The 25,010-nt window shown below is 39.5% G+C and overlaps 1 protein-coding gene across 3 annotated transcripts in view; it reads right to left on the bottom strand.

Moving 5' to 3' along the window:
* FGFR2 (fibroblast growth factor receptor 2) overlaps positions 1-25,010 on the bottom strand; it is a 113,929-nt gene that overhangs the window by 15,936 nt on the left and 72,983 nt on the right. For 2 of the 3 annotated variants that reach the window (XM_083439619.1, XM_083439620.1), the window contains 7 exons: positions 23,921-24,111; positions 21,158-21,302; positions 18,380-18,576; positions 8,712-8,863; positions 5,592-5,713; positions 3,889-3,999; positions 1,688-1,878 (listed from right to left, as the gene is read on the bottom strand). In XM_083439619.1, the coding sequence (XP_083295745.1) occupies positions 1,688-1,878; positions 3,889-3,999; positions 5,592-5,713; positions 8,712-8,863; positions 18,380-18,576; positions 21,158-21,302; positions 23,921-24,111 (1,109 nt within the window). Of the gene's footprint in view, positions 1-1,687; positions 1,879-3,888; positions 4,000-5,591; positions 5,714-8,711; positions 8,864-18,379; positions 18,577-21,157; positions 21,303-22,939; positions 23,085-23,920; positions 24,112-25,010 lie in introns of all 3 variants that reach the window. The other variant, XM_083439618.1, reaches the window with a different exon arrangement.

Genomic DNA, 25,010 nt, shown 5'->3' on the forward strand with positions numbered 1-25,010 from the left:
CAAGTAAGGGTATGGGGAAGCTGGTGAAATGTCAATATTAAGCTGTTTGAAGAATCAGAATGTGTTTCTCAGATGTGACTACTATCTGTTTAATGCCTTGCACTCTCAAAACCTTCCATTATGCTGGTCCATTTCAGTTCTTTTGGGGGGTTGGCATTCATTCAAGGATGTGGTTTCTCCTTCTCTAGGGCAGAAGATACGTGCAACTGCATTTCTCTATTTAAACAGCTGAAGTTGGCTTGCAGGCCAAAAAGACAATGACCATGTTCCCACACGGTGCTAAACCATGGTTTGGCATTATGTGCACAAGCACAGCATCCAAAAAATGGAATGTCTGCCTGCAAAATTTAAATACAGACTAAAATATTTAGAAAATACTACTTCTGGTGTAACAAGCAACTCACATAAAGGAACGTTGATTAGCATGTGCTAGTACACAATGCTGTAGTCAACAACAAAGCCAATTATGTTCTGTCTGACTCAGTTACTAAGAAAGCTGGCCTTGCACCTCCACCATCGTCCTTATTTAGTCTATTAAGCAGAGGACTGCACTGTATTTACAGGCACAGGAAAAATTAAGGTTTAGCTGTGTAGGAATCTGCCAAATAGGGATCTCCAAGGACTGAATATGAAAATGATGCTATTGCAGTTAGTTTTCTCAGCAGGCAAATATTTTAAGTGAAGACAAATGACTAATTTGCTCACAGGATTGCTGCTGCTTCTTTTCACCAATTAGCCAATGCCGGCAGATGGAATTCCCTCGAAACCTCTTGGGAAATGAATGCCGCTCTCTTTCATATTCAGTAAGTTAGTAAACTGTTTGGGCTTTAGTTTAATAAGGCAAATTTCAAGGTTATGCTTTTGTTGCCTGGCTAAACAGCTCACAGTTTATCCACATCAATATTGGAATTCATGAATATCTAAGTTCATTTTCTGATATTGTTTGCCGAATAATGATTTCTTTGTTCTGTCTTTAAAAGAAACCTTAGCCGGCATAACCTGGCATTTGATTACTTACGCATACATTTGCTTCCAAATTAAATGCAGCTCTTTACTGGAGCCTCTATGAACAATTCTGCTAGTAAAAATGCCTATTAATATTAAAATAGCTGAAGCTGCCATTCAAATGGATCAAACTGAAAAACTTGAAAAGGATGGAGTGGACAAGTTATTTAGCACTAAGGGTTACTTGCTTTTATTTATTAATTTTGCAGCCCCGATCAACCTAATTTGCAAAATATTCTATGACTGTTGCCAACTGCATTTGGAAATGCTCTGCAATTCCATGAGAGGTTTCTCCTCCTATTCCCCTACAGTCCCACCTTCCCTGAATCATCCGGAACAGGATTTCCCCTAGATTTCCAGAGTTGACTCCCTCACCTTCTACCAGAGGAATCATCACTGGAATTTAGAATGTAATACCCATTTGCCCAAATAGTTAAGAACACTGCTATTGTCTCTGGGCCTGAGCAATGCCCATAAGCTTGATGTAACACTGGGACAGGTGGATGAGTATAAAACTCAGAATGTGTTGTGACATTCAGGATGCCAATCTTATGTTTCAGATCTGTTTCTTCAAAAATGCAATTTGTAGATGGAAGGAAGGAAGGAAGGAAGGAAGGAAGGAAGGAAGGAGCAAGCTCATTTAGTAACACAAAGCTGTCATCTTTCAATAACACTGGCTTACTTTTTGTGATGCTAAGTATTCCATGCCTCTTGCCAGCTGGTATGTACATGAGACTAAATCTTTGAATGTCATCTGCTCTTCAGGAACCCGGTTAATATCAAATGAATATTCCATCCCTGGTGGCCGCCGTGCTCGCAGGTACTCCCGCAAATTCCCTTTCGAAGCATATTCAACCAGCACATAGAGTGGTCCTTCAAAGTGAGCAGATAAGACAGCATATGAATGAATGAAAACCAGGATCCATAAAAGTATAGTAGCATGCATCTTTTCCAATTCATTGGATGATTTTTCTCAAAATGCTCCTGCCATGTATTTATTTAGAAAATAAGTTCACTCTTATCTGTAGCATGTTTATTTTTTAATTAGACTTCTCACCTGCCCTTCACCTTATGGTTCTAGGACAGGTTGCAACAATATAATATACAATTATAAAAAAGAGATAAAACAATTGCAATGATAAAACAAATAGAACTATTTCCAAATAGAGCAGAATAGTATAAATACAATACAAGAGGTGATTCTCACAAAGTAAAAGTTACTGGAGTACAAAACACACCCAACTCTTTAATACATTCAGTCCAAATCAGCTGCTTTCAAACATTCACATTCTCTCCCCCCACACACTATGACACCCTACCTACCCATCCACCTACTACAGGTGAACATACAAAAGATCACAAAGCAGAATATGCACTCTTGCCACATTTTGCCTTCATCATAAGAACTCCCTTCCAGTCTTACCAAAAGCAGAAGGGAGGTGGAGCAGTTTCTGCTTTGTATTCTTTAAGTTCAATAACCAGATTCAAGTCTCTCCCCCATTGGAGGTGAGAGAGGAGATGAACCCATGAGCTTCACCCCCTCACATGCACCATCTCTCAGCATTTGTACAGCCCCACACATATTGGGGTCTGAACTTCTGCAGCAGGGAACTTTTTCTACCCAAGTAGGCTCCATGAACAAGTCTAGCAAACTAAATCAGGAAGGGATTCTACTAAGCAGCAGGCTCCCAGCTGCAAATGTTCAGCACCAACATATGGGGTTTGCAGCAATGCTGGCAGAGATGTGAGGGAGGTGGTGAGCCAAACGAGTTCACCCTTGCTCTCCCTTTCATGTGACAATAACTGTGGGGGTGGAAAGCAAAGAGCATATGAACAGGGCTATTGAGATTGGCACGAGATGTTTAGGTAAAACAAAAGGAGCAGGAAGTTTAACATGCCTTGTACTTTTTATTCCTCTCCATTTCTGACCATGTGAAAGTCATCTCATGTATTTCAGACATCAAGGAAATGCAGAAGGTCCTCTGAAGAGTTAACTTGTGCACATGAATTTCATCAGGAAGTTCCACCCACTCATTCCCGACTACTTTTTGGAATCTTATTTGTTCTACATTGTTCCATCAAATGAACAGGAACAAAAACCACTGTGAAACTAGTGTTCAGCACAACACTAGCTTTCAGTTTTCAACGCTAGCTTTCAGTTACCAAAGAGTTAGAATAGGCTGTAATACAGGAGGAATGCAGGTCACATTCTGTCGGTAGAGCTGTGCAAGAGTTGCAGTAGATCAGCAAGGTTTCTGGCTCCAAATTGCTGAACAATAGCAACAACAAGAATATTTGTTTCCCTTCTAACTAAGGAAGGCTGCTGTGATGATGAAAGCTGGGGTGGAGGGAATCAGGAGTGGATTGTGGATTTTGAAGTGGCAGGGCTATAGACATTCCTGCACTGAGCATCCAATCAAAGTGCCCTGTTCCTTAATTCTGAGAGAGTGTTGTCTTTTCCCTAGCCAGTATTCTGCACCTGGCTCCAGTGAAAAAAACAAAGTAGATCCCAAACGCCTGAAGTCTGCCCACCCCTAGAATGAACTTAATTAATGTTGTTATTGTAACGTGCCCTAGCAATCAGATGGGCAGGCTGAAAAATAATCACATAAATACATAAATTAATCCACCCAGCATTTGAATCAGAGAAAAGTACTGTGTAAAAATAAATGACGAATGTTGCTTCTATATTCCTCTCCTTTTAGCCAGAGATGCAAGTTCCTGCAGCTTTTCAAAACAAATTCAATATGGCACCCAGCTATCCACTCCACTCTCCCACAGTATCATTTTTATTACACTTGCACAGAATTAACAGAGTATGTCACATAATAAAAACGGCACTATATCACCACCTTTGGTCTGTAAAACCAAAACGACACTCACCGTCCTGAGTGCAGGCCCCAAGAAGATTGATGATATTTTTGTGCTTCCCAATCATTTTCATCATCTCCATCTCGGACACTAGGTCAGAGAGGTCTTTTTCTGTAGCATCATCTGCACAAGACAAAATGAGTTCCACCAACAGTTTTAAACTAGCACACCAGCTCAAGTGTTTTTTTCTGCTACAATGTTTCCTTGCAGGCTCTCCAACTAGCTTGATGTACTTTACAGGCCATTAAGTTACAGATATAGTAACACTTGTTTCCCTGCAACCCTGGTTCCCAAGGCCAGCAACAAAGTAAACCACTGGTCCTTTGTTGTTTAAGCTGTGGGCTCTGCTTTTCATTGAGCAAACCTCCATGAAAACAGAAGAACATATAACAAAAATTAGGAAAACACACACATACAGTACGAAGGGAAACTGTATCACAAATAATTTTAAGAAACTTATATACCATCAAAAAGTCCTACTGTATGATGTAGCCCAAATGTTACGATTTCAATGTGATGCCTATCAGTCTCTTGTCTGGGAATTCTACGAGTTCAAGCAACTTGAGAAACCATTATATATATATATATAAAGTGGGGAGGTTGTAAAACAAGCCAACCTTGGAAAGCTTTAATTTCCTACTGTGGTTCTCCAGCTCCATAAAACTTAAAACCGATTTCCATAAGGAGATGAATATGCCTTGTGTCATATCAGACCATATAAAACAGTAACACTTTAAATTAAGACCTCCTTAATCGCCCATCTCTGCACCTTGAATGCAGATATCCCAGTTGCAAACAACATATCAGAGAATTACTGGCAAGACTTTCATGCAAAATACTTTTCTTTTTTCCAGTGTTCAGTGATTAAAAAAAAAATATATATTATATTAATACAATAAACATACAATGATTTAGACGACATACAGTACAAGATACCTGAACAGCTCACTAAATAATGGGTTGGCTCCATAATTAAGTGATGCATATGTCACTCAGAAGTTATCCTAAGTGGTCTTTTTCTGTTTATAAGCATTCCCTATCATGCTGGAGACTTTTGTTTGGGCAAAAGGCATTTGAAGAATTAACTATTTTGTTTACAATGTCAGTCATTATTCAGGCATAAGTATAAATATGTATTTTTAAAGTTAAGATCCCAGAATAAGTATAGTATATTTGTTTTATTACGGTCAATGACCAGTATCAAGATAAAATTACAAAATTTAAAAGCCCACAATTGTATAAAATCCCATACACATAAACATATACTAGATCCCAGAATAAATATCATCATCACCATCATATTTCTATATATTGCCTTTTACATATGTTTGCACTCTCTCTCACACATGCACATTTTTTAAATGTGTTAAAAGAGACTAGGTCAGGTCCTGTCATTTGTTTACCTAAGGCATTTATGCTACAGTTGCCTTTCAGTAACTTTTAGCCAACCAAACGAAAGCACGTAGACTTCCCTGTGGATCAAATCAAGAGTTGAGGAATAAACAATTGTACCAAGACTTTGACTTGCTTGTAAATACCTGCTGCTAAAGATAAATAGGCTGTCAAAGGCACTGATTTATACCGAAAACTGCTGAAGCCTGAGGTGAACAAAATGAACTTTGGCCTTCTACAGTTAGAGAGTTTGGACGCCACAAAAGAAACATTATTCACAGAACCTGCCACCTCGCTCAATACTCCCTTTCACCCCATATTACCTTTCAGCATTTTCACTGCAACAGTAACGGCTTCTTTCGGCCTGTCTTTGTCGATTCCCACCGCTTCCGCCATAACAACTTGACCAAAGCATCCTTCCCCAAGGGGCTTCCCCAGCGTCAACCTAGGGATGTAAACAGAGGATTAGCGCCTGGCATCTGATGAGGAGATGAAGTCGGTGAAACTCAAGAGCGAAAAATAAAATAATCTTTCAGCAGACCACTTTTGAGCAGAGCATTTGTTGTAAAGAACTAACAAGGGTCTTACTAGATTTCAGGGCTTGTGCACGCGCCTCTAGCGAGTTTTCTGAGGAACAAATTCTGCGTGTGTGCACTTATCACTTACATGACAAACCCTCTTCATGTACTTGCAGAAAGAGGAGCTGCAATTCCCAGAGTAGTTTAGTGATCAATCTGTCTTTCCAGGGAACTCTGAGGGGAATAGGGGATCTCCTAACAATTCTCAGCACCTTCACAGGATACTTTGTGGGAAGCCCTGATTGTTAACATGGTACAATTTGTACGGTGTGGATGTGGCCTTGTTTAATTCCCCCCTCCTTCCTTTTCCAGAAAGGCCACAAAGTGACAAGGAAACTTAATTGGAGAGGCTTCTCTTTTCTACCAACTTTGGGGAGTGCTTCAGATGAACCACCACAGAGCATGTGAAGAGTATCTTTCACTGCTAAGTAATCACAACTAGACCCTGTATTTGCAGCTACAACCAGACAGAAACTAGACACAAAGTGTTGGAAACGTTACAACAATGGTACTAGAATCTCCTCAGCCTCTTGATACTAATGGCCAAAGAACTTCCTGTACGAATGAAGGCAGAAAACCTTTATATTGATACAGTGAATCATTATTTGTGAGGTACATTTTACCACTGTGAATTCAGAGAGATTTCTGCGAGGAAGCTCTTTGTTTGTCAATGTTGCAAAGGTGACCCAACTGCCTTACTTAATTGTAAAAGGCGCCCTCCCTGGAGCAAGAATTTATCTTGAAATGAATTGGGGATAAGTGATCCTGTTTTTCATATGCAGCTTTGTTTGTTTGTTTTCTTTGCAATTTGCTTTGCATTTTTGACTATTGTTTTTTCAGTTTTCCACAGCAGACAGATAGAAATTATTGTTGATAAAAATCTCCAATTAGAAATTAAGCATAGACCATATGTTAAACTAACAGCAGAGCCTCTACTGCCTACCTCTTCCACTAGTTCTGGCAATGTGTCTGCGCAAGAGGAGACCACTGTATTCTCTCCTGGAGAAAATTAAGTGGGCTTGGCAAAATGCCATGATTAAAAATCAAATGGGATGAGTTTAAATAGGGGCTTTTAATTGAAAAAAGCTCTCAGTTTAATCATGCTAATGTGAATGTATACACTGGGCTATATCTGTTATGAAAATCGCATGCTACTTTGACAATACACAAAGACCAAAGAGTTGTATGTTTTGTGCTGAGATCATGCTGCATACCCCCCCCCCCCCGAAACCAAAAATTGAATTTAAGATCTTGGCAGAAAGCAAACATTTGCATTGGAAAATGGTTAATTTATGTGCTCTTGTGCTTCTAATATGAACACAACAATTCTGTCATTGTGTTTCTGCGGACCCCAATCTAATAAACTGCTCTTAAAGAGCCTTCTTTCATTACAAACCCTCTCCACCCACATTTATGCCGAATGCTGTTTTCAAACGTTTAATGCTCTAAGATTTTCCGCATTAATGTTTCCCCTAAGGGAAAGGACTGACAGAATTATATAGACAGACCCCCACTGTTGACTAGAATCTTGCAGGTGGCAAGTGAAATGCATGGCACCATCTTTCATCCACATAATTAAGACTATTTCCATAAATACACATAAAAGATTTTTCTCCCTTTTTTTTTAATCAACTGGTAAAATTTCAAAAAAGTGCTTTTAAGTTTTCAAACAGTAGCACAGTTTCTAAAATGTTTCTATTTTTTCCTGTAAATTCAACACTAATTAAAATTAATTATAGTTTTAATGTGTGTCCTGTTTCATTTCAATAGCATACACCAGGCACTAAAGAACATAGGTTGTATCGAACAGTGTTGTTCAGCTGACAGTAAGCTTGTCCAGGGGAGTAGTTTTCAGTGATTCTTCCTCTCCCCTACGGCCCCCAGTATTCTGGAGGGTGCCCACAGGCCTGTGGAACTGATTTAGAGAAGGCTGAAAGGGAAACAGGGAATTACTGAAAATGGCTTCCCTCTACATCAGGCATAGGCAAACTCAGCCTTCCAGATGTTTTGGGACTACAACTCCCATCATCCCTAGCTAAAAAGACCAATGTTCAGGGATGATGGGAATTGTAGTCTCAACATATCTGGAGGACTGAGTTTGCCTATGCCTGCTATACATTCTTTGGACAGAAACTGTACTGTCTACTGAGCACTACTTTTGGATATGACTCCATATCAGCTCATGGTGGCAGTGGGGAAAGCTTTGCTCATGTCGCTTGAAAGCCCCTTAGCCCTTTTGATGCACCATCATGTTAGTCCTATTGATACACCACAGATGGCATTCCAAAAGTGAAAGGTAGCACATGACATATAGGATGCATAAGAGAATCCACAAAATATCAGTTTGTGTTATTAAAAAAAGAATATTTTTTTAGTCTGTCATGGCTGCTGGAAGTACCAGTCTTGGGGGGGGGGGGGGAGGAAGTCAATATGATGGGCTGCAAATTGTGTCTACTAATTTCTGGGAATTAATTTAATGTTTCTTTGTCCATTTTTCAACCGGACAACATTTTGTTGAACAATAAATAATGGAGACAGCATTCAAACGAGAAGAAATATATATACTTCTCCATTAAGGTCATTCTCATTTTTTTGGCCATTTTATACAAATATGCAGGCAGGAAGCTGATAGTAAAGATAGCATCTCCTCAAGGAATACTACGTTCTTCAGAGGAAAGTCTTAAATTTAAATATATATAATTTGCCTAGGCCCCACTACTATGGTTTGCCTTAGCATCAGCAAATGCAAATGACATAAGTGGAAGAACTGTAAATGAAAAGAGCATAGGAAGCATGGACTGAGTTCTCCTTGCTCCACAGTTACTAGAGCTACTGAAATAGCATAAGTGGCAAAATTTCACTTACTTATCTCTTGGGAACTCCCATTTTGGATCTTCTGGTAGTTCATACTCTGAGACTCCTGCCAACATTGGAGCATCAGCATTGGAGGAGAGACGAGTGGTTATTCTCACCAAAGGTGTATTGGAGTTCATGGAGGAGCTAGAGTCTGCAGACACCTGTTATGAGAATACAAGATGCAAAACGAAGATGTAATCTTGGTCCAATTACTGCAAATTGGCAATAGAGAGCAACCAAGCCAGGTCATAAATGGCACTTGGCTACTGAAACGCTCACTAAGGCACTGCACTTGAACATGACTTCAGGGTTTCGATCAGTTTTGCCTTACTTCTGCTAACTGGCTACATATTAAGATGAGTTATGGCTACAAACCCAAACTTTTAATATTCTGATATAATTGGATAACTGCATTACTGCCACTGTTTGTAACCATCTTCCTCTCTCATTCTGCAAGTGAATATTTTTTTAAGAGAGCACTCTTTCTCTCTTGCTCTCTCTTTATGGTAACTTTTCTCCTTAAAAAATTAAGCACAACTAGAAGTGGTTTTCCATCCATATGTGTTTTTAAAATTTGAAGCGAGCTTATTATGTTCATCAGTACATACAAGGAACTTGTCACGCCTTGGGTTTATAGCACCAAGTGACTCAGCCAAAAAAGTGTTGTTACTGTGTTGCTAAAAACCACTTGAATTATCCTAGGTATCCAAATATTATTTTCTATTTAACAGCAAACAAAATATCTGTTCAGATCTTGATGTATCTACTTAGTAAACCTTTAATCCACACAGCCAGGGAAAGTTGTAGCACCTCTCCAATACTACTACTTGAATAATAAGAGTCTGTCAAATCCTAACAAAATTTAAATCTCCACTACTCTACAGATCAAAATGACAACAGGCCAATATGAATATGAAGTTCTCACATAATTTTTGGAAGTTCCTTAGGAACTAGTGGACTCTCTAGTGATGGACATCAATATATTTTTCTATATCACCAATAGTACTGATAAGAGTGTTCTTGGTCAATCTTACAGATAGGTGTGTTTGCAGTCAGTAAACAGCAGCCACTTTTGAATGATCACAGCTCCCCTTAGTAAGCTGAGATATGCCTGAGAGCTATGCACCTGCAGGCAGTTCCTTTGCTTTCCCATTTATCTGAGTGACCAAGGAAGCCACAGTAAGCTTCTGCTTACATCCAAAAAGGGAACTTTGGTTAATAGATTCCAACAAGTCAGGAACTGGAAGTTCATATCAACTCTGGCTTCCTGCCTTGTTTCACCACTTTGAAAGGAAGAGTGAAACAGGAACAAAGGGGACTGTGTGCTAGCGCATGAAGCTCATGCATATATCAGCTGATTAAGCTGAGATCTGACTGTCAGAATATGGTCACTGTTTGCAAAGTATCAGAACAGTAGAAATGTTTCTATGGTGTCTGGCATCCAAATAGTTCAGATCTTCACAGCCGGATTAAAAACTCCAGTATGAATTGTGTCCAGAGGGCTAAAAGAAAATACTGCATGGATGAAGACTGCTCATGTCTGATTCAAACATGAAAGTGGCAGGGTGTTTGCAGAAACAAAACAATTCCATAGGGTCAAGATTTCTGGATGCTATTTTAATAGGTTTTTCCCAAGGATCAGCAGGATGGCACAGCAGTGTCCAACCAGCCCCAGGCATGGAGGCAGATGTAGAGACTTACAATGCAATCCCATCAATCTCCATAGGGCTGGTGGCACACCGGCCATCTGAAAGCCTTGGCAGTAACATTCATCCCAATGACATAACATATGGCCATAATGATACACACTAGAAATATGCAAGCCTACAGAGAGTGCTCAAGTACAGGGCACATGCAGCACACTCTAGGAGGCACAAACAACAGTCATCATGCCTGAACCTGTATGAGGTCACCACAACCTCCCCATTAGTTGTAGAAAGACGAAACAAACAGTTCCCTGCTCACTGTTGCAACATGCAATTCCATTTGCAATAGGTTCAGGAACGCCTCAAATCTGAAACTAGAAAAAGGGCGCCAGGGAGGCTGAGCGTTTGCTATCCTGGTGTCTCTACTCCCCCCCACCCCACCCACACACACACTTGTAAGCCTTCAGTTGCTGATCACTGCTTCAATATTTGTCTGGGTGCAGTTTCAGCTGGGTCACCTACACCTACTGCAGTCATTTTGCAAAAGAGCACATTGAATGTGCAATGCAGTTCCGAAACTGAAGTGGCTTCACAATACTTACCACTTAACAAAACTGGACAAAGGAACTTTGTTTTCATAAACACTGTTGGAATAAGACCAAGCAATGATGCCACTTAATACATGGAAGTGCCATTCCATGCAACACAATCTGGTGGTTGATAATTCTGAAATGAATAGGCTTTTTCCTCCTCTACCTCTTCCTTCCAGATGGATGTTGAAATGTTTTGCAGCCCATAGCCTACTATCTTGTTAGAAGGATAGATGGACGTTCTCGTGCCAAACGTTTTCTTTATCACTTGACAAGAAGTACTTGAAGAGCAGGTGATTACAACGTCCCAACCCAAACTAGAAACTGCACACCTTTTAACACAAGATACCTGACCTTAATCATGATATAACATTTTTTTAAGACTTCGCATGCAAGTTATTTTATCAATTTCTACATGTTTTAAAAGCACTTTGAAGAGTTTCAAACTTGCTCCAGAGTAACAAATGACATTATTTTCAATAAAACTGTGCTAGAAAAAGGAAAAGATCACCTCCTATATATTTTTGGAATCTTCTATTCACTGTGACTTAGAACCTGCTGACCTGGTACAACATAGCTTTCTGAATGGCTGCAATGACACGCCAAAAACCAATCTAGCCTGAATTCTAACATCTACAGCTTAAATAAACAATGTAAGTATGCTTACTTAACATGCTACAATGGCTAGCATGCTACAATGGACAGGATGGCTAACTGGCTCCAAGCAGTGGCTCCACATTTATTATTTTCTGAAATCTTTCCATTTATTTTAATTTCATTTTGTCTTGAACTGTATTGAGATCTCACCATGAAGTCTCAAGAGAAAGGGCAGATTATGAGAGAAATTGGTAGAGAAATGCAAATAGATACATAACCTCGGTGTAAACTCCTGTGAGAAAGGAGAGCACTGAGCATGGTGGAAAGGCCTGGTTTGCACGCCATGCTAAACCATGGTTTAAAACAAACTATTATTTAATGTGAACAATCCAAGGTTGGTTCTGAGCTTACTGCTGATGATTTGTTTGCATGAAAAACAAGCCAAGAACCTGAGCTTGGACTACATGACAACTCACACTCGGACATGTTTTGTCTGCAGTGTGGCAGCAACAGGACTATAGGAGGAGCATTGCGTAAACTTTGGGGCAGTGTAAGAAAGGCCCTGCTGGATCAGGCCAGCCTACACCAACATCCTATACTCGCAGTGGCAGACCATACACCAATGGGAAGTCCACAAGTAGGAACTGAATGCAACAGCACTGTTCCCACCTCTGCTTCCTAGCAACTGGTATTTAAAGACATATCGCTTCCAACAATGGTGACAGTTCGCACCCATGATGACTAGCAGCCACTGATCCTCCATGAATTGGCAGTCTCAATCTCCAATGCATTTCCCTAATCTTATTTCAAAACCATCTTTTAAAACCATCCCTGCCATAATTTATCTAACAACATGTCAACACACTTCTCATCCACATTAAACCAGGTTTTTTTCTATACTATGTGATGTGCAAATTGTTGCCCTTACTACACTACAAAATTGCTTGGGAATTTTTTAAAGTGAATCCAAACCTGGCAGAAATTCAGTATAGCACTAACTTGGCCAAAATCAGTCCAACCCAACTCTATGTTGAGTGAGAAAATAGGCAATCTGGACTACTACAGAATGATGTTAGACATCCTGCCCAAAGCCAGACGCTGTTTTTCAGAGTACTGAACTATGACTCTTTTAAAGTAAATATAGATTCCTTACATGGTACATCATACATATTGGGAAATGATCTGAAATCTGCTCATTTCACCACTCACATATCAATTCACCAACATTTATCTCAAAAGGTCATATCATTTGTTTTCCTAGACAGAGAATAGTGGTGTGCAGTTTTGCTGTGGAAAGCCTGTTTAAACTTTAAATCCATAGCTGCACTGTGTTGCACATGATGACGTTACAGGAAAAGCTTGAAGGAACACTTTGCCAATTCATTCTATGTCTGCGGGGGGGGGGGGGGAGCAAACTCACCAGTAAGTGTAACATCAAACAAGTCCTCAGCGTAAATACCAAGACTGCGTACAAAAAAATGACTCCATTCTAGAAGAAATATTTAGCATTAGCTATTTTTTTAAAAAAAGGATCGGGCCAGTCTCAAAGGTAATGTATTTTTGATTGATTCATTGGAGCAGAGCATGGTATTATGGAAGCTGAAGGACTATTAAAAAAATTGTCCATTGGAAAAAGAAGAGTATAGCAGCACAAGTTGGCACAGGATCCAGGGAGGCCTTCTGGGACCAGCCCACACTTTTAAAAGCCTTGTTCTTCCACTGAGAAATAAAAAAGAGAAATGCCTGGGCATTTTCACTTTCTATAGGTTATTTCATTTTACACAGATCTGCTTCTTAGAGCCTTTTGTCTACACAAGTTAGAGTTGCACTCCCTCAAAGCCAACCTTCTGCAGGACTCAGTGGTGGATGGGGCTAGGGTGAAATTCTACTGAGAGGTCTCACATCGTAGAAGGTGCTCCTTCAGATCATTTCAGGCCTCTGGATTGAAATAAGAATATTTAAAGGCGGAAAAACATGTCTACAGCCCCAAGATGAACATCAATGTTTAGTATCAGACTACCAGTATCAGATCTTCCTTCCTGATTCCTCCATTATTTAACTCTCTCCACATCAGAGTACATGGCAAAAGGGATGTGGGGGAATGTGAAAGCTAGGGAAAGTAAAATGAAGGAAAAGCACACAGGGCTTTCTGTGCAAACCTCATACATACAGAACCTACAACATCATGGTCAGGGCTTCAGCCATTCAAGCAGAAGGAACAACACCATGGCTCCTTAAACAAAAGCACTATATTTCAGAGATCTTCACCTCACATTCTAAGGAGACGTTGTTTCCAGACACACACACAGACACACAGAGTTATATACAGTGGTACCTCGGGTTAAGTACTTAATTCGTTCCGGGGGTCCGTTCTTAACCTGAAACTGTTCTTAACCTAAAGCACCACTTTAGCTAATGGGGCCTCTTGCTGCCACTGTGCGATTTCTGTTCTCATCCTGAAGCAAAGTTCTTAACCCAAGGTACTATTTCTGGGTTAGTGGAGTCTGTAACCTGAAGTGTATGTAACCCGAGGTACCATTGTAGTTTTAGGATGTTATGTTGGAATTATACATTTTCAGGCAGAGCTGCACATTTATATAACTATTCTAATAAAGTTAAAATGACAACATCACTACAGTGGTACCTCGGGTTACATATGCTTCAGGTTACATACGCTTCAGGTTACAGACTCTGCTAACCCTCGGGTTAAGAACTTTGCTTCAGGATGAGAACAGAAATTGCACGGCGGCAGCGGGAGGCCCTATTAGCTAAAGTGGTGCCTCAGGTTAAGAACAGTTTCAGGTTACAAACGGACCTCCGGAACGAATTAAGTACTTAACCCGAGGTACCACTGTGCTCAAATCTGTAAAAAAAAAATATTACTAATCCGTTGGAAGACTGATTTCTTTTAATATGACATTTCAACTTCAGTGAGGCCCACAAAGCCCATGGTTGCCTTTGGCAGCCTGGTGTCTTGAAGCTGTTTTAGATTACAACTCCTGTTAGCCTCAGCCTTATGGAGGGTGCCTTATGACACTCAGTATACCAGAAATTCCCATACCACAAACTGTGATTTTGGAAAGTTTGATGCTTAATCCTATACATGTTTACTGACAACTAATGCTACGTCCCATGAACGTATTTCCAGGTAAGTAGGCATAGGACTGTGACTTATATCCTTTTGAGAAACCTGAAAGGTGATCTCTCTGTGTTATGGCATCACTTCTTGCAAGCCCCCAAGTGTACACAAATAATCTCCTTTGGGACTCTGCTTCTCAGCTTTAAAAAGTAAGAGTGCCATCAACCTTCTCTACAACTACCAAGTCACCTAAACTAACTGATCCATAAATCCTGTTCAAAGGTAATCAGGTTATTTACTCCTAAAGCTACAGATCACAAAAGTATGGAAGAACACCCTCTGCAACTTTTTATTTGACTGAACTGATATATAGGTTACTGCCAACTCTTTTAAAGGTTTTTAAAAAGGAAAAGAAACAAGTCTCAAAAATACAACCAAGGCTTGCTGGGACTCAGTGCATTGCAACAAAAAAATAGGCCTATTCAACTAATCCAGGAACACACGCCTGTTAAACAAAACACCCTCTGTTTTTCTAACTCCTTCAGATTTACAGCAAATGTATGAAACCCTAACCTTTAATGTACAGAAACTAAACAGTTACTTCTGAAAATCTAAGTACATTAGTCTTTGCCTCTGGAAACCATGATTTCTCTAACTGCTGCTGTTGGCAGAGAGCATTACTTCAGTGCAAAAATGTATTGAGAACTATGAAAATAGAAACACATTTCCTTGCAAAGCTTACAGCAGATACTTTCACAATCCAAAACTTAGGAGTGGCTGCACCTGAAAACATGGAATGGAATAAACTTGGAACATAAAAGCATTTCTAAAACTACCAGTTGATACCAGAAAAGTATTTGGTTGGGGAGTATTTCCTTTACATGGGTAAAAAGGTAAGAAAACTGAAATGTCAGCTACTCAACAAAACCAGAACATGAACAACAGTGCATCAAGTTTACCATAAGCGTGCAGAATACAATGTTTTAAAGGTGGTTTATAGAGGAGTTTCATTGTGCAACTGCATGACAAATGATGGCAGTGAAGTCTGCTGTTGGCGAAGGAAGAGACAATTGATGAAAGAGTATTTAACAAACCAACAGACTGGGATAACTGCCCTTTGGAAAATGGTGAGTTTATGACAATCCATGGTCTGACCACTGACAGATGGATTATATACCAATGGTATTTTCGCTGTCATCACCACATGATCAGGTCATCTCGCTGCTTTCATTCCAGTCACAGCCCAATAATCTCCTTTTATTCCAGAGCTGATACAAATAGCCTATTCTAAGTGGGCTTAGACTGAAAGCTCTCTTTAGTAGAGAATACAACATTCAAATTTTCCTGGCATACGTTGTTTGTGCAAATGCATGCACGTGTACATGACACCCACATACAAAGTTTAGTACTCCATAAGAGTAAATGAAATAAGTGTCTCTCGTACAATTGCTTAAAGCATTTTAATTCTACAAGTGGATTAAGTTGGCTCCCTGCAAGACTTTGGCCACACTGCCAGCTACATAGAAGCAACTGGGAAGCCTTTGAGTCTAAATTCTAAGACTCTTAATTTGAGCAGAATTAAGTCAGAGAATAATTGTCCTATGCCATGGGATTTCAAGTGACACCTTGTGGGTGCAAATTAATTGGGCAACTTTCCAGGGGCAGATACACATTGGCCTGGTTCACATATAAAGTACATGAACCTTAGGTTCATGCACTCCCTTTTCTGCTCCTCTCTGGCCACAAGGAACACAGAAGCACCTGCTTCCAGTTTCACCTAACCATAGTTTGTTGTTCGCTTCCAGTTGAGAACTGTGATTAGTGTTAACTGTAGTTTATTGAAACAAGCCAATTTTACTGGTAAACGATCCTGGTTCAATAAACTATAGTTAACAGTAACCACAGCATGGCATTTGGCACAGAGAGCTGTAATAAGTAGGAGAGATCAGCACAAAACAGGAATGTCACCTTGCATGATCAGAAATTTCCACTAGTGCAAAACTACAACGGCATGCAAGCCTTAGCGTTTACGTATATCTAAACTATTCTACCTTGCAGTGTGCTGCAAGTATGGAGGAAATGACAGCTGAAAAAGACCTGTAGAAAAAGACCAGTCGGTCTGATAGTAAATTCTCTTTGGCTCACACATAGCAGTAAGTTAGATCTTCAGAATGAGCAAAACCCAAACCCTGAGTTTTCCAATAGCTCCCAGAAAATATTGGAGCAGGCATTTTATATCCTGTGGTGCAATCCCTGAAGCCTTAGAGAAAGGGGAAGAGGCTGAGCAGAGAATCCAAATAAGACTTCAACAAAGCCTCCTTGGTCAAATTCAAGACACTTGCAGTTAAGTTGGTCTTTTTCTACATACCTCCCACTTGCAGAAGCTGAAACAACAAAACCCATTTGACGGGCAAGCATTAATATAGGTGAGATTGAAATAGGACATGAAATAGGACAATGGAGGGGACACATGATTCAATAAAGTTCCAAATGTGCACTCGTTAATTATACTCAGCAAAAACATATCATTGTACACAATCCAATTCCACTGAAATCTGATTAAACACAAGAAATAACAGGTACTCTTATTGATGGGAAATAACCTGAATTTTTTAAAAATACAATTTTTCCAAAAAATATTCAGTTTTTCTTTCTTAACACTGCTTCCGTCTGCAGGCCTAAATCATTGCACAAAAAAATTCCTGAAATATTTCGAGCTCCCCCTGCCCCCCCCAACTTCAACATGTTCAGAAATCACTATATCCACTAACTGAATATAAACAAAGCATTCGACTCCTGAAAGACCTATTTGCATTGAATATACATACTTTCGGGAAAGCTGCCTTCTTACAAAGGAAACAATAGAATATATTTTACAACCAAATGTTCAGTTCAGTTGAAGTGATATATATCCATGTCCAAATTTACAACCTTGCTGGATAACAACACTTGTGACCTGCTCATTATTTTTAAAAATATGATTCCTCTCTAGAAACAAACATATATTATAAAAATATATCATGTGAAATGTCTCTGCACAAGAATACTTAAAGGGAAGGAAGGGAGAAAACATTGAGGAGTGGGGGGAAGCACACTCCCTCCCAGTTATGCGTTCCTGTGTTTAGATGCTTTAGCAAAACATGTGCCTCCCCCTTTATTCCACTGCCTGTGGCACCAGCTAATCTGAAAAGTAGCTCAAATGGAAGACACACCTGAACATATACTATTTTACCTCTTGTGTTTCTTAAAAGTGTTCACATTTACCACATCCTCAAAAAGCTTTTTTTCATTTTCCACTGGAAATTTAATCACGCTTCCTCAACTTTATAGCATCAAAGTTCCTGCTCTGAGATTAAATAATTTTCAGCAGCCCTGCTTTATTTGGCCTAGTGGTTTATTGACGTCAGAACCCAGTACGAGATTCAGGAACACAAGACAGGTTCTGGAACCACACAAGTGAAATCACCTTGATCCAACATTAACTGTAACAGCTGTGCTCCCTAGCTTCAGACCTGGTGGAAGAGCAGGGTGCCTCTGAGCTTAAGCAGAAAGCCCTTGCATCTCCACTCAACCACTACAGGATTCTTTGAGACACCAAGCTTGAGACAGGGAGTTATGGATTCAAAGCAAAATGGAGTGCTACAGCCTCTCTTCCTAGCAATCAAGTGCCACTTCAGTCCCACGTGTTTTATGAAAAACGATCTGCTGGCTTGTTTCGTTTATAGGATAATAGGTTTTTTAAACTCTTTATCTACTTTCTGTTACCTGTCTGCGCAGAGGAATGCGCTTAGTCAGCTTGTGCACGGCCGGCTGGCTACTGAAGTCCGGCTTCTTGGTGGAAGATCTCATGTGGCACAGAATGACTGTCACCACCATGCAGACAATCAGGAAGACCCCTACACAGTAAATGGCTATCTCCAGGTAGTCTGGCGATGTTGGAAACGGTTTGTCTTCTACAGGGCCTAGAGGGCAAGTACGAAGGAGGAAGAGTCATGAGGAAAAATTACAAGGTAGTGAAAACAAATCGGCAGTACACATCAAACCAAGGGGTCTGGTTTGCAATGAACTACACAAGATAAAATAATGCTGCTGATTTCCACAGCGTGGAAACAGCTACACTGAGAGTCTCCACGCAGCCATTTTTCAAAGTGTCGGCTTAAGCTGGCTGCTACCCCGCTAAGCGAGCTTAGTGAGGTACTTCTGGACAAAATCACTTTGGTATGAATAGCTGATCTTATTTAACTTCACAACGAAAGGCTAGATGCTTAAATTATGCCTGTGATACCTTTTCTTCTCATTCTATTTTTCTTTTTAGCCAAGCTGCTTGAGACAGGGAAGTGGGCACGTAATTCACTCCAGATGAATCAATATTTATCCCAATCTCCCAATCTCTGGCCTGAAGCAAATGACAGGTTTAGTAAAATAATTTTTCAAGAGCATTGTGTTTAACTCTGTGGGCCACCTGAACACACAATGAAAGGCAAACAAGCACTGAATTAGCTAGCTGAAAAGCAAGGCTTATGGGACGCCGAAGCATAACAAAGCTCAGGCATGAACTGGCCTGGTTTAGGTATCCAAATACTTCTACTGAAAATCAGGATTCACAAAAAGTGTTGAAATGTATTGGACAGCGAATTTGTATCAACAGCACCTCTCTATGCACACTTACTTGGGAGTAAGCCCACTGAACATAGTGTGATTTACTTCTGAGTTAATAGGCTCAGAATTTGGGCTGTAAAAGTCCATAGGAATTGAGTGGCTATCTCTGAATACTCTGAAAACAGCAGACTGCTGGTGGATCTCCATGACCACTTTCTCTTAACTAGGTCCACGCCAGTTCTAAAGTACTGGATTTAGGTATGAGCATATTCCCTGCCCCCTTCAAAAAGAAACTCATCCAGCTTTCTTCAAAATTCTTCAAGAATTCTTCAAACTGGGCTGTCCCATAGCAGGAGGGCAGTTTGAGATTCTACTCTGACATTGGTAGATCACTAAGTTCCAGAACCAAAAAGAGAATGCATTTTTAATAATAATAATAAATAATAATAATAATAATAATAATAATAATAATAATAATAATAATAATTTACATATATTGGTATATATTCACATATATAGGTAAGTCTACGGATGGAAGATCACACTCAGATCTTAACAGCACCTAGTCTGTGAATGGCATCAAATGGCAATGCTAGTTTTACAGTTATTCTCTTCATTAAGTAATTGCACAGAATTTATTTTTCAGTCATGATTTAACTAATTAAGAAAGCATTCCCATTTTTTACATTGCAATGATGACACTTTAGTTTATTATGTGGGGTTTGACAGCAAATAAGAATTGTGACAAAGCACTTGTCAATATATTTTTTGTTGTTATTATTATAATCTGTTCCTAATCCTTTTACTTCATTACTCTGAATCATCACCATCAGCATTTTGCAGCAATATCTGGTCATTATGCAAGCAATGCACATTGCAACATGTTCTTCTGTCTCATTTTGTATTAATATAAGCATTCACTCAAACTGATTAAGAAGTGGTGCTTAAGCGCTTGCAAATATGGAAAGAACACTGCAAGCAGAAGCAACTACAACTTTAAGCACTGACTACCTGTTTAGTGGTGAATGCATCTCGGAAGCCACAAAGGTTAATAGTTAAAGATGGTAGTAATGTAAGCTATCTCTTACACAAAGAGAGAAGAAATAACACAGAAACCTTGAGAACAACTCATATAGCAGCACAGTACTTAATGAACACATGCAGTTACCAAACCTATATTTTAAAAACATTAATACTTAATATATATCTTGACCAGCAAATTATTAACTGTGCAAGTAATTCGGCAGTTGCTCTGCATTGAACAGTTATAAAGCAAGAAAGTTTAATTAGTGCAGACATCTAAAACTATATTTTCCGACAGACAACCAATTTCAGGCAATGAAGCGCATTAATGTGTGTTTCTGCTAAAAACAGAAACAACATCAATCCAAGCATGGCAATACATGCTTTGCAGAAAAAGCAAATTAGCTCATCATTTGCTTAGAACATGCAACATTTAAAGATACACCAAGTTGATTCCAAAGATATGTAAAAAACACCGCTTCTGTAATCACATTTCAGCACAGCCAATTCTCATATATACACGTGTAAACCCAGGCAATTTGACTGGGTTGTGGCATTTCATTAAATATGACTTTGAAATTTCCCTTTAAAAACTTCCCAGGAGAGGATTTTTGAGTTTCTCTCAGGGAGAAGTTTATGATTGTTGACTTTTGGTTATATAATCAAGTGTCAAAGAAAGCCTCTTTTTTCCAAATTTATAATGAACATTACGGTAATTGGGCAAAGGGGATGTTTAAATGAAATTTGAAAAAATTACAATTCATCTTTTTAAGTTGAAGTGCAGCCTTTTGCTGCAGTGAAGAACATTTTAAAGGAAACCAAAAGTCCACTTCTGAGACAGAAGCTGTGCTAATTTTGCAGCAATCAACAATGAAGCAGGGGGAAGGGTAGGGGAACCACTGAAAGATAGCAGTAATATACCTGGCAGAACTGTCAACCATGCAGAGTGAAAGGATATCCCAATAGAATTACCCGCCAAGCATGTATACTCCCCCGCATCCTCAAAAGTTACATTCCGTAAATAGAGAACCTCAATCTCTTTGTCCGTGGTGTTAACACCGGCAGCCTAGAAAAAAAAGGGAAGCAAGAGAAAAGCTAGACATTTTAGGAATTCTTGTGGATGGGAAGTGGAACCACGGGGAGCTTGGCACTTCAGAAGAAACGACCGGTGCACAGCCGTGGGGGGAGATCCCATCCACAAAGCCCTCAACCAAAAGGCAATTAACAACAGATCCCAGCTCACCTCAGAGAGGAATGAATCATCAACACCCTTCACCAAACCTACTCTCACCACCTAAGAAGGCATGCAATCAAAGAACATGGAAAAAATTGTCCACAAAATGTTTGGAGGAGAACATGACATAAACACAAAGAAAGATGAAACAGACAGAAGAACGGGGGACAGGACATTCTGTAATGTCACTTAAAATGTCCTTCAGATTAATGAAGACATACATTTCAGAGACATACAGGGAAAGGCTGAAAATAAAGAGACAAAAATACTTCAAAAAGAGGTGTTTTCATTACAGCCAGTATTAAATATAGCCCCAAGAATTCCTTGTAACCAAAGGGCTGAGGGAGAACTCAGGCTATTACTGCCTCAAATAATAACTTAAGTCAAACCTGAGATTTAAATATAATGGAGCAGTTTAGGGATCCATCATGAACCCAAACACAGGTGTGTCACAGGTAGGAACGCCCAGACAAACAGTTGGTGCTAGAAGTAAACAGGCCACTACTGCTTCAAGCGATAAAAGAAATAAAATGTATGGATAATGGATTCTCTAGATGTGCTTACTTGCTTACATTTGGGTGTATTATGATGACCCAAAGTCTGGAAACAAGTTGGTCTGAACAGTTCACCTTATCGAGAAAAAAAATTTGGGCCACCCAATGTGGTGAGAAATAGGTCTACTGATAAGGCATACAATAGGATTTACAAATACGGGAATGTAAAATTCAACAATCCCTGCTTAACAAGATGGTAACTATTGCTGCACTGTCTTGAAGTAAACAAAAGGAATAAAGACCTCTATATGTATGCCGAATGACCATGGAAGAGAATTAGTTCTATTCAAATATTAAGATTTAACATATTTGCATTTTTAAAAGAGCATGAAGCTTTTTTGCAAAGCTAAAGTGCATACCACACTATTAAAAAGGTCCAAATGAGACCCATCACATGGCTATACAGCACTTGTGTAAAGATGGAAACAATGATATAAAATGCTGGCTTGTCAAGTGGATAGGTCTCCATGAATCCATGTTCAGTCTTCTACCAGACTGAGACAGGAGGTAATCTGGTATGTGAAACACCTCATCACTTGATCCAACCTCAGTGAGTAGCTATGATTTCCAGAACAGTGATATAATACAAAGAAATAGAAGGCAACAGTGCAAAAATAAGGAGGACTCAGAGTGGTCAGATCAGAATCTTTCAGATTCTGCTGGGGGAAAATATATACGAAGACAAATGATACATCAAAGAAAAAAACAGAAAAGACAAAAGGTTTCAGAAGAGGTAACTAAAAGAGTATTTGTGGGAATTTTTCCATGGCTACTGGAGTAATACCAGTTGCATCTCCAAGAGAGGATTATAAATACACCGAGGTCATGGAGTTATCCTACAAGCTGCCTGCAGAGTCCCAAAGCACCAATTTTTTCCAGCTTCTACATCCAGCTTTCTTTAACAGACGTCGTTACCTTTTTTTAGCAGAACCGTAAGCCAGGCAGACTGGTTGGCCTCCCCTATATAATTGGAGACCTTACAAATATATTCTCCAGCATCCGCCTCTGTCACATTGTACAGTTTCAGCACTTCAGCATTGGAACTATTTATCCCCGAATGCTAGAACAGACCAATAACACAGGAGAACAATGTAACTACTGCCCCAAATGGAGACACCACCATGGTCCCGCCACCAAAACACTTGAAGGAGTCTTCCAGTTACTACAAATGCTAGCACTGAAATATTGCACTTTAAAACAACAGCAGCAGCAGCAGCAAGAAAGATTTCTTACAAAATTGGGGCAGGAAAGGTTCTGCCCAGATAAACTACCTTTTTTGCTTCTTCACTATGCAAAATCATAAATTTCTGGCTCTACTGCTAAGCTTCATGGGAACTCACTACTATTAAAATTAGCAGTTCCTTAGGAGCAAAGCTAGGCAAAAAGGACATATTTTTAAAATGGCTGCTACCCCTAAAATGATTGCCCTGTCAATAGTTCACACTTGGGGGAAGGGGACACACTCAGTATCTTTATCATAAGGAAAATGAGCACTGACAACATCCTTTGGCAGCAAATATGGTCATTACAGAAGGGTCTATAATGTTGTCCAAGCCTCTTAATATATTTCCTTTGATTTATTTTGGATACTTTTTGCCAATGCACAAATCTCAAGTGATGCCAAGATAAAGGCACTGCAATTCTTTTAATAAACAACCATGATGTCTGAAAAATAAGGAAACAATCATGCTGATGGATAAAAGACTTCAAAGAAGGTGAAATGCGGAATGAATTTTTGCTTTTGTTTATACCAACAACTCAGTATTCCACTGTATTTATGTGTGCTGGCAAAGTCAATTTTTAGAAATCTATCCCTTGACCTTGTTCAAAAAGCTTTATAACATTCTAAAAAGAATTGCTTATTGTTCAAAAGAAAATAAGGGGGGGAAAGCTCACCTTTAAAACTTTCAGGTACGGCAATCCATCTGGCCCATATTTGCTTCCATTCTTTTCTGTGTGTTTTATCCACTGGATATGAGGCTGAGCATCACTGTAGACTTTGCAGACAAACTCTGCATCACCCCCAACAACTGCGGAAGTATTTGCTGGTAGGCCAGCTTGTAGGATAGGCCTGTGAGGCGATCGCTCTGTCAGGAAGCAAAGATGGGGCGGGGGGAGAAGAGAGAGAAACGTATAAAGAAGCAGAATTAAGCAGCACTGCCAAGAAAACTGTTAGTGAACATGAGCCAAAAAGCCCTGTAAGCCTGTTGGCTGACTTCACTGAAATAACGCTGTAACCAAAACGTAGAACAAAAACTGCACTTCAAAGGAGGTGCTTGAATACTCCAGTTGGAGTGCTGTCTAAAGACTAGCCTTTTAGAAGAAAAAGAAAAAAGATGGCACAGAGCAGAAGACTGTATGAAGTGGGGGAAGGGAAAATAGGGCACAATTAACTAAGGATACTTTTTTTAAATCACAGAAACTTCTATTTATGTGGTATCAAACATGAGAGAACCACTCTCTGGAGTTGTTCCCTACTATATGGGGTGAGGGAAATCTATCATCTATCTATCATCTATCTATCTATCATCGTCTTCAGTTCTACAGTGGTACCTCGGGTTACATACACTTCAGGTTACATACGCTTCAGGTTACAGACTCCGCTAACCCAGAAATAGTACCTCGGGTTAAGAACTTTGCTTCAGGATGAGAACAGAAATCGTGCAGTGGCGGTGCAGTGGCAGCAGGAGGCCCCATTAGCTAAAGTGGTGCTTCAGGTTAAGAACAGTTTCAGGTTAAGAACAGACCTCCAGAACGAATTATGTTCTTAACCCGAGGTACCACTGTATTGCCAAATCCTTTGGGTGAGGGTTTACTGAGGTATATTGTAACTGGAAATTGTGTAATTAGGCAAAAATAAAAACATAGAAGGGAAAAAGAGAAGCAAAGACCAAACAAAAATGCTACCAAAAACAAGTATTTTTTTAAAAAAAAGAATAAAAGACTAAAATGAGCATCAATTAATATATATTATTATAGAAGGCAT

This window comes from Podarcis tiliguerta (genome assembly GCF_965153285.1).
Source record: "Podarcis tiliguerta genome assembly, chromosome: 5".
Classification (NCBI taxonomy): Eukaryota; Metazoa; Chordata; class Lepidosauria; order Squamata; family Lacertidae; genus Podarcis; species Podarcis tiliguerta.